Genomic DNA, 9774 nt, shown 5'->3' with positions numbered 1-9774 from the left:
GTGACATGTGACACATTTATATTACACAGTAAGGTGAGCGCTATTCCTATTGTATAAGTACTATTATATGGTCAGGCAGCTCCTCTGTGACATGTGACACATTTATATTACACAGTAAGGTGAGCACTATTCCTATTGTATAAGTACTATCATATGGTCAGGCAGCTCCTCTGTGACATGTGACACATTTATATTACACAGTAAGGTGAGCGCTATTCCTATTGTATAAGTACTATTATATGGTCAGGCAGCTCCTCTGTGACATGTGACACATTTATATTACACTGTAAGGTTCGCGCTATTCCTATTGTATAATAATAAAATTCCTCTTTCTGCAATGGTTAGTCCTTATTCCTCTGCCCTATTTCTTGCTTTTCTTTGCAGGATAAACTGGGTAAGAGCATCGCGTACATCATGGGGAGTCAGTTGCTTGTCCAAGGGCAGATCAGTGAGCTGGAAGAAGGTGTGAGACAGACTGAGGTAAGCTGTACCCAAATTCACATACCTTTACCTAACCACACCTCTAACTGGATTGACTCCACCCATTATCTGACTGGCCTCGCCTCCCACCAGGCTCGCTGTCCCCACCTTCCATCACACTCCTCATTACTTCATCTGACGTAACCACGCTGCTACCCACTCCCTGATCCAGTGTCCCCCACCCACTGCAGTATCATCACCCCTTTCCCACTGATTCAGTGACCCCCAGCCACTGCAGTATCATCACCCCTTTCCCACTGATCCAGTGTCCCCATCCACTGCAGTATCATTACCCATTACCCACTGATCCAGTGTCCCCCATCCACTGCAGTATCATCACCCCTTTCCCACTGATCCAGTGACCCCCATCCACTGCAGTATCATCACCCCTTTCCCACTGATCCAGTGACCCCCATCCACTGCAATATCATCACCCCTTTCCCACTGATCCAGTGACCCCCATCCACTGCAATATCATTACCCCCCCTCCCATTGATCCAGTGACCCCCCATCCACTGCAGTATCATCACCCCTTTCCCACTGATCCAGTGTCCCCCCATCCACTGCAGTATCATCACCCCTTTCCCACTGATCCAGTGACCCCCATCCACTGCAATATCATCACCCCTTTCCCACTGATCCTGTGACCCCCATCCACTGCAGTATCATCACCCATTTCCCACTGATCCCGTGACCTCACCCACTGCAGCATCATCACCCCTTTTCCACTGATCCAGTGACCCCCATCCACTGCAGTATCATCACCTCTTTCCCACTGATCCTGTGTCCCCATCCACTGCAATATCACCCCTTTCCCACTGATCCAGTGTCCCCCATCCACTGCAATATCATCACCCCTTTCCCACTGATCCAGTGACCCCCATCCACTGCAATATCATCACCCCTTTCCCACTGATCCAGTGACCCCCATCCAATGCAATATCATCACCCCTTTCCCACTGATCCAGTGACCCCCATCCACTGCAGTATCATCACCCCTTTCCCACTGATCCAGTGACCCCCTTCCACTGCAGTATCATCACCCCTTTCCCACTGATCCAGTGACCCCCATCCACTGCAGTATCATCACCTCTTTCCCACTAATCCAGTGACCCCCATTCACTGCAATATCATTACCCCTTTCCCACTGATCCAGTGTCCCCCATCCACTGCAGTTTCATCACCCATTACCCACTGATCCAGTGTCCCCACCCACTGCAGTATCATCACCCTTTTCTCACTGATCCAGTGACCCCCATCCACTGCAGCATCATCGCGCCTTTCCCACTGATCCAGTGTCCCCCATTCACTGCAGTATCATCACCCATTACCCACTGATCCAGTGCCCCCCAACCACTGCAGTATCATTACCCCTTTCCCTCTGATCAAGTGACCCCCATTCACTGCAGTATCACCCCTTTCCCACTGATCCAGTGTCCCCACCCACTGCAGTGTCATCACCCATTACCCACTGATCCAGTGTCCCCCATCCACTGTAGTATCATTACCCCCTCCCACTGATCCAGTGACTCCCATTTACTGCAGTATCATCACCCATTACCCACTGATCCAGTGTCCCCCATCCACTGCAGTATCATTACCCATTACCCACTGATCCAGTTTCCCCCATCCACTGCAGTATCTTCACCCCTTTCCCACTAATCCTGTGACCCCCATCCACTGCTGTATCATCACCCCTTTCCCACTGATCCAGTGTCCCCCATCCACTGCAGTATCATCACCCCTTTCCCACTGATCAAGTGAACCCCATCCACTGCAGTATCATTACCTCTTTCCCACTGATCCAGTGACCCCCATCCACTGCAGTATCATCACCCCTTTCCCACTGATCCAATGACCCCCATCCACTACAGTATCATCACCTCTTTCCCACTGATCCAGTGACCCTCATCCACTGCAATATCATTACCCCTTTCCGATCCAGTGTCCCCCCATCCACTGCAGTATCATCACCCATTACCCACTGATCCAGTGACCCCCATCCTCTGCAGTATCATCACCCCTTTCCCACTGATCCAATGACCCCCATCCACTGCAGTATCATCACCTCTTTCCCACTGATCCAGTGTCCCACATCCACTGCAGTATCATCTCCCATTACCCACTGATCCAGTGTCCCCACCCACTGCAGTATCATCACCCCTTTCCCACTGATCCAGTGACCCCCATTCACTGCAGTATCATCACCCCTTTCCCACTGATCCAGTGACCCCACCCACTGCAGTATCATCACCCATTACCCACTGATCCAGTGTCCCCCATCCACTGTAGTATCATTACCCCCTCCCTCTGATCCAGTGACCCCCATTCACTGCAGTGTCATCACCCCTTTCCCCCTGATCCAGTGACCCCACACACTGCAGTATCGTCACTCCTTTCTCACTGATCCAGTGTCCCAAATCCACTGCAGTATCATTACTCATTACCCACTGATCCAGTAACCCCCATCCACTGCAGTATCATCACCCCTTTTACCACTGATCCAGTATCCCCCATCCACTGCAGTATCATCCCCCCTTTCCCACTAATCCAGTGACCCCCATCCACTGCAATATCATCACCCCTTTCCCACTGATCAAGTGACCCCCATCCACTGCAGTATCATCACCTCTTTCCCACTGATCTAGTGACCCCCATCCACAGCAGTATCACCGCCTCTTTCCCACTGATCCAGTGACCCCCATCCACTGCAATATCATTACTCCTTTCCCACTGATCCAGTGTCCCCCATCCACTGCAGTATCATCACCTCTTTCCCACTGATCTAGTGACCCCCATCCACAGCAGTATCACCGCCTCTTTCCCACTGATCCAGTGACCCCCATCCACTGCAATATCATTACTCCTTTCCCACTGATCCAGTGTCCCCCATCCACTGCAGTATCATCACCCATTACCCACTGATCCAGTGACCACCATCCACTGCAGTATCATCACCCCTTTCCCACTGATCCAATGACCCCCATCTACTGCAGTATCATTACCCCTTTCCCACTGATCCAGTGTCCCCCATTTACTGCAGTATCATCACCCATTACCCACTGATCCAGTGTCCCCACCCACTGCAGTATCATTGCCCCCCCCCCTCCCCACCATCATCTGTATAAATGACCATAACATATGTCAGCAGTAACCAGTAACCACACTGTAACCGGAATCCCTCCCACAGCTGAACGGGGCAAAATCTCTGGAGGAGGCTCTGCAGCTCATCGGGGCTCTGCGCTCCGTACTCGATGAGAAGCAAGCGGCTCTGACCAGGGACATTGCGGATCGACAGCGTGAGCGGCGTTGCATCCTGGAGGCCCAGGTGTGGGAGCGCCAAGCGCTGTTGGAGAACTCGGGGCTGGTGAGCTACGCTCAGGAGGTGATGAAGGAGACGGAGCAGCCATGTTTTATCCTCGCAGCAAAGCAGCTGCACGAACGGTAAGAGGTGACTGGGTCGCAACCGACCCGAGAGGGCAGAATTGGGGGATGTAGGGACAGACAGCGTATGGCAGGGGTAAGAGAAATAGATAGAAGGGCTTATGTTACTAATAATGTCACTTTATCCCATCCTCAGCATCGGACGAGCTATAGAGTCTGTCCAGAGCTTCCGGTCAGCGGCCTGCGCCCCTCTGCTGCCTTTCAAGATGGACGTCAGTAGAGAGCTGAAGTTTCTGATGGAGCTGAACTTCGTCCGAGGTAATTGTGAGGGTGGTCATCAGTAATGGACGGGGATGCAGCTGTATCGGGGATTATTAGTGGAGGGCAGTCGGTGGTCCTCAGTGATGGACGTGGATGCAGCTGTGTCGGGGATTATTAGTGGAGGGCAGTCGGTGGTCCTCAGTGATGGACGTGGATGCAGCTGTGTCGGGGATTATTAGTGGAGGGCAGTCGGTGGTCCTCAGTGATGGACGTGGATGCAGCTGTGTCGGGGATTATTAGTGGAGGGCAGTCGGTGGTTCTCAGTGATGGACATGGATGCAGCTGCATCCGGGATTATTAGTGGAGGGCAGTCGGTGGTCCTCAGTAATGGACGGGGATGCAGCTGTGTCGGGGATTATTAGTGGAGGGCAGTCGGTGGTCCTCAGTGATGGACGGGGATGCAGCTGTGTCGGGGATTATTAGTGGAGGGCAGTCGGTGGTCCTCAGTGATGGATGGGGATGCAGCTGTGTCGGGGATTATTAGTGGAGGGCAGTCGGTGGTCCTCAGTGATGGACGGGGATGCAGCTGTGTCGGGGATTATTAGTGGAGGGCAGTCGGTGGTCCTCAGTGATGGACGGGGATGCAGCTGTGTCTGGAATTATTAGTGGAGGGCAGTCAGTGGTCCTCAGTGATGGACGGGGATGCAGCTGTGTCGGGGATTATTAGTGGAGGGCAGTCGGTGGTCCTCAGTAATGGACATGGATGCAGCTGTTTCGGGGATTATTAGTGGAGGGCAGTTGGTCCTCAGTGATGGATGAGGATGCAGCTGTGTCGGGGATTATTAGTGGAGGGCAGTCGGTGGTCCTCAGTGATGGACGTGGATGCAGCTGTGTCGGGGATTATTAGTGGAGGGCAGTCGGTGGTCCGTATTTTCTATGTCCTGTACAGACACTGCCTCTTGCCTCCTGGATCACTGCTTCTCTACTCATTTAAAGGTAAAAGTTGTTTATGTCTCGCAATGTTAATTCTAGCACCCTGCATCTGTCTCAACCTGTGCAGTTCCTCTTTCCTGGCTGGGGTGTCACTCTCTGCTCTGGTGCTTCTAGCACACTCTGGTCTGTATCTCAGCAGTTTGTTGCATCAGCTGAGTGTGCTAGAAGCACTAGAGCAGAGAGCGACACCCCAGGCAGGAAAGAGGAGCTGCACAGGTTGTGACAGGTGCAGGGGGCTAGAATGAAGACTATCTTGTATAAATTGAGACCATAGGCCTCCACTGTCTACAATTCTCAGTCATTATAGTCCGGCTCTAGATCACATATAAATCACCGGTGTTGGGTAAATAGACGGTGTCAGTCAACCGTGATCCCCCTACATATGGCCTCCACTGAGAGCCGCATCATCCTAGGCTCCCGGCTCCAGACCTTTTGCTGCCGAGGGTCCCGGACTACTGTAACTTGTCTTTATGTTTTCTTGTCTGACAACTGAAGAGTGGAAGGGAGCCCAAACCAGTATGTACCCTACATGCCCATATGGCCTTAGTCAGGATCTCTCCCCACTCCCAGTCTGACCACTATGATGCCCGGATAGCTGCTGGTTATATGATCTATAGCTGATCCTGACATGGCGGCCTCACCAGCAGACATACAACCTAGGGGTTACCACCCAGGACTGGGATCTCTCGGCAGGTCGGACTTCCATGTTGGAATGGTTTGTTGCTGGTGGTGTGGCTCGGAGCCTGTCCCGGCACATCGCTATATAAGAGAGAGAACAGTGCAAGGTCTATACAGTGCCGCAATTTACAGAAGGTTTGGCTGTGAGATCCAGAGAAAGAGGTGAAACCAGCGATGCCATAAATACATATAGAGAGAGAGAGAGGACCGTAGGCCAATGCCCGAGGTCTCATTCCGTGGCATGTGTTGGGTGTCGTACTCCGTGTGCAGTATGTAACTAATTGCTTGGAGAAATCATCTATGTAGGACGACAAATGAGACCCAACACCATGAAAGGTACGTCACACTGTAACCGATTCCTCTCATTGTACCTAATATTATCATTACTATTACTTCTAAGGGTGTTTCCCCTCCAAAGTAAGGACTATACGTGACTTTAGTTAGTTCTGCAATGGCTAATGGAGTCCCGGAGGTCCCACTGCCTCCCTGGAGGTGTCCCGGCGTTAGCCCCCCCTGTGGACCCGTCTCAGACCCACATGTCCCTCTCTCTGTTTGTAGGCCTCTCAGTGTGACGCACAGTCCTGGAGATAGCAGAGGCAAGTTACGCTCCCAGCCTCCCAAGTGGAGGCTGTAACCTCCCTTCTCCTCTCCTTCCCTCCTGTGCCCCATCTACCGCTGAGGATATCCTCCACCCTGAGGTTCTTAGCCGGCCTCTACTCTGACTTATCTCTATCTGCTTATTTCTAAATCTGATTTATGTTTGGGATCGTCCTGCTCTAGCCCCAGCTTTCTCCTTGTCCCTCTGTCTCCTCCGCCTCCCCCGCCCCTTCCTACGTCCCCGCCGTCACCTTTGCCTTTCCAGGCTCCCGGGACTGACTCTTTGCCTGTGTGTTCCTGCTCGTTATCTGATCTGGGATCTGCATTAATGAGATCTCTCTCTCGCTCTTTCCCCCTTTCTTAGCATGGAATGCTCCTTGTATCCCTCCTCTGCCGACACCAGTTCCAGCCGCCCTTTTCTCCTCTCATTACTATTCTCGCTTCTACTTCCCACAGCACCAGATGCTCCAGTCATCGACACACAGCGCACGTATGCATATGATAAGCTCTACCTGAGCTGGCGCCTCCCCCAGGATTCCGCACCTGCCTGGCACTATACGGTGGAGTACCGGAAAACGGACCCTAAGCACAAGGCCCTCAAGCTCTGGCAGCGGAGGGAGGAGATCTGGAGCCTTAGCACAATCCTAGAGGGGCCAGACACTGACAGTGTCTACGTGCTGAGGGTAAAGGGCTACAATAAGGCTGGATATGGGGAGTACAGTGAAGACATCTACCTGCACACGCCACCTGCACCAGGTAACCTATCACGCCACACATACAGCTGACACCATCTTCTCACTGTAGTAGACGTCACCTTGCTTGTTTAGGAACAAAAGTCATTGACTTCTCAGAGAGGGAAATAAAACCTCAAACTGAAATGTGACATTGATGAGGAGATGTCATTCTGTGACACACACTGGATTGTGGACTTTGCGGTGACAGGTGAGTGTAATGACAGGAGAGTGTAGTGACAGGAGAGGGTGATGACAGGTGTTAGATGAGTGGTGTGACAGATGACTGTAATGACAGATGACTGTAATGGCAGGTGAGTGTAATGACAGGTGAGTGCGGTGACAGGAGAGAATGATGACAGGTGTTAGATGAGTGGTGTGACAGATGACTGTAATGACAGGTGAGTGCGGTGACAGGTGTTAGATGAGTCTTGTGACAGATGACTGTAATTACAGGTGAGGGTGGTGACAGGAGAGGATGATGACAGGTGTTAGATGAGTGTTGTGACAGATAACTGTAATGACAGGTGAGTGCAGTGACAGGAGAGGATGATGACAGGTGTTAGATGAGTGTTGTGACAGATGACTGTAATGACAGGTGAGTGCGGTGACAGGTGTTAGATGAGTGTTGTGACAGATGACTGTAATTACAGGTGAGGGTGGTGACAGGAGAGGATGATGAAAGGTGTTAGATGAGTGTTGTGACAGATAACTGTAATGACAGGTGAGTGCAGTGACAGGAGAGGATGATGACAGGTGTTAGATGAGTGTTGTGACAGATGACTGTAATGACAGGTGAGTGTGGTGACAGGAGAGGATGATGACAGGTGTTAGATGAGTGGTGTGACAGATGACTGTAATGACAGGTGAGTGTGGTGACAGGAGAGGATGATGACAGGTGTTAGATGAGTGGTGTGACAGATGACTGTAATGACAGGTGAGTGCGGTGACAGGTGTTAGATGAGTCTTGTGACAGATGACTGTAATGACAGGTGAGTGTGGTGACAGGAGAGGATGATGACAGGTGTTAGATGAGTGGTGTGACAGATGACTGTAATGACAGATGACTGTAATGACAGGTGAGTGTGGTGACAGGTGGTAGATGAGTGTTGTGACAGATGACGGTAATGACAGGTGAGTGCGGTGACAGGTGTTAGATGAGTCTTGTGACAGATGACTGTAATGACAGGTGAGTGTGGTGACAGGAGAGGATGATGACAGGTGTTAGATGAGTGGTGTGACAGATGACTGTAATGACAGGTGAGTGCGGTGACAGGTGTTAGATGAGTCTTGTGACAGATGACTGTAATGACAGGTTAGGGTGGTGACAGGAGAGGATGATGACAGGTGTTAGATGAGTGTTGTGACAGATAACTGTAATGACAGGTGAGTGCAGTGACAGGAGAGGATGATGACAGGTGTTAGATGAGTGTTGTGACAGATGACTGCAATGACAGGTGAGTGCGGTGACAGGTGTTAGATGAGTGTTGTGACAGATGACTGTAATGACAGGTGAGTGCCGTGACAGGTGTTAGATGAGTCTTGTGACAGATGACTGTAATGACAGGTGAGTGTGGTGACAGGAGAGGATGATGAGTGGTGTGACAGATGACTGTAATGACAGGTGAGTGTGGTGACAGGTGGTAGATGAGTGTTGTGACAGATGACGGTAATGACAGGTGAGTGTGGTGACAGGAGAGGATGATGACAGGTGTTAGATGAGTGGTCTGACAGATGACTGTAGTGACAGGTGAGTGCGGTGACAGGAGAGAATGATGACAGGTGTTAGATGAGTGGTGTGAGAGATGACTGTAATGACAGGTGAGTACGGTGACAGGAGAGGATGGTGACAGGTGGTAGATGAGTGGTGTGAGAGATGACTGTAATGACAGGTGAGTGCGGTGACAGGAGAGGATGATGACAGGTGTTAGATGAGTGGTGTGACAGATGACTGTAATGACAGGTGAGTGCGGTGACAGGAGAGGATGATGACAGGTGTTAGATGAGTGGTGTGACAGATGACTGTAATGACAGGTGAGTGCTGAACAGGAGAGGATGATGACAGGTGTTAGATGAGTGTTGTGACAGATGAATGTAATGACAGGTGAGTGCGGTGACAGGAGAGGATAATGACAGGTGTTAGATGAGTGGTGTGACAGATGACTGTAATGACAGGAGAGGATGATGACAGGTGTTTGATGAGTGTTGTGACAGATGACTATTGACAGGTGAGTGCGGTGACAGGAGAGGATAATGACAGGTGTTAGATGAGTGGTGTGACAGATGACTGTAATGACAGGTGTTTGAGTCTTGTGACAGATGACTGTAATGACAGGTGAGTGCGGTGACAGGAGAGGATGATGACAGGTGTTAGATGAGTCTTGTGACAGATGACTGTAATGATAGGTGAGTGCGGTGACAGGAGAGGATGATGTCAGGTGTCAGATGAGTCTTGTGACAGATGACTGTAATGACAGGTGAGTGCGGTGACAGGTTTTAGATGAGTCTTGTGACAGATGACTGTAATGACAGGTGAGTACGGTGACAGGAGAGGATGGTGACAGGTGGTAGATGAGTGGTGTGAGAGATGACTGTAATGACAGGTGAGTGCGGTGACAGGAGAGGATGGTGACAGGTGGTAGATGAGTGT

At 51.0% G+C, this 9774-nt stretch overlaps 1 protein-coding gene across 2 annotated transcripts in view; it reads left to right on the top strand.

Annotated features, from left to right (window-relative positions):
* Positions 1-389: 389 nt before the first annotated feature.
* Positions 390-9774, top strand: part of TRIM46 (tripartite motif containing 46) — a 33018-nt gene continuing 23633 nt past the window's right edge. For both annotated transcript variants that reach the window (XM_088444363.1, XM_088444362.1), the window contains exons 1-4: positions 390-480; positions 3671-3924; positions 4061-4182; positions 6850-7149. In XM_088444363.1, the coding sequence (XP_088300489.1) occupies positions 415-480; positions 3671-3924; positions 4061-4182; positions 6850-7149 (742 nt within the window). In that variant the 5' untranslated portion in view covers positions 390-414. The remainder of the gene's footprint in view (positions 481-3670; positions 3925-4060; positions 4183-6849; positions 7150-9774) is intronic.

Source organism: Taudactylus pleione, unplaced genomic scaffold, assembly GCF_031769625.1.
Source record: "Taudactylus pleione unplaced genomic scaffold, aTauple2 ptg000357l, whole genome shotgun sequence".
NCBI classification, from domain to species: Eukaryota; Metazoa; Chordata; class Amphibia; order Anura; family Myobatrachidae; genus Taudactylus; species Taudactylus pleione.
This window is presented reverse-complemented; position numbering and strand designations above follow the sequence as displayed.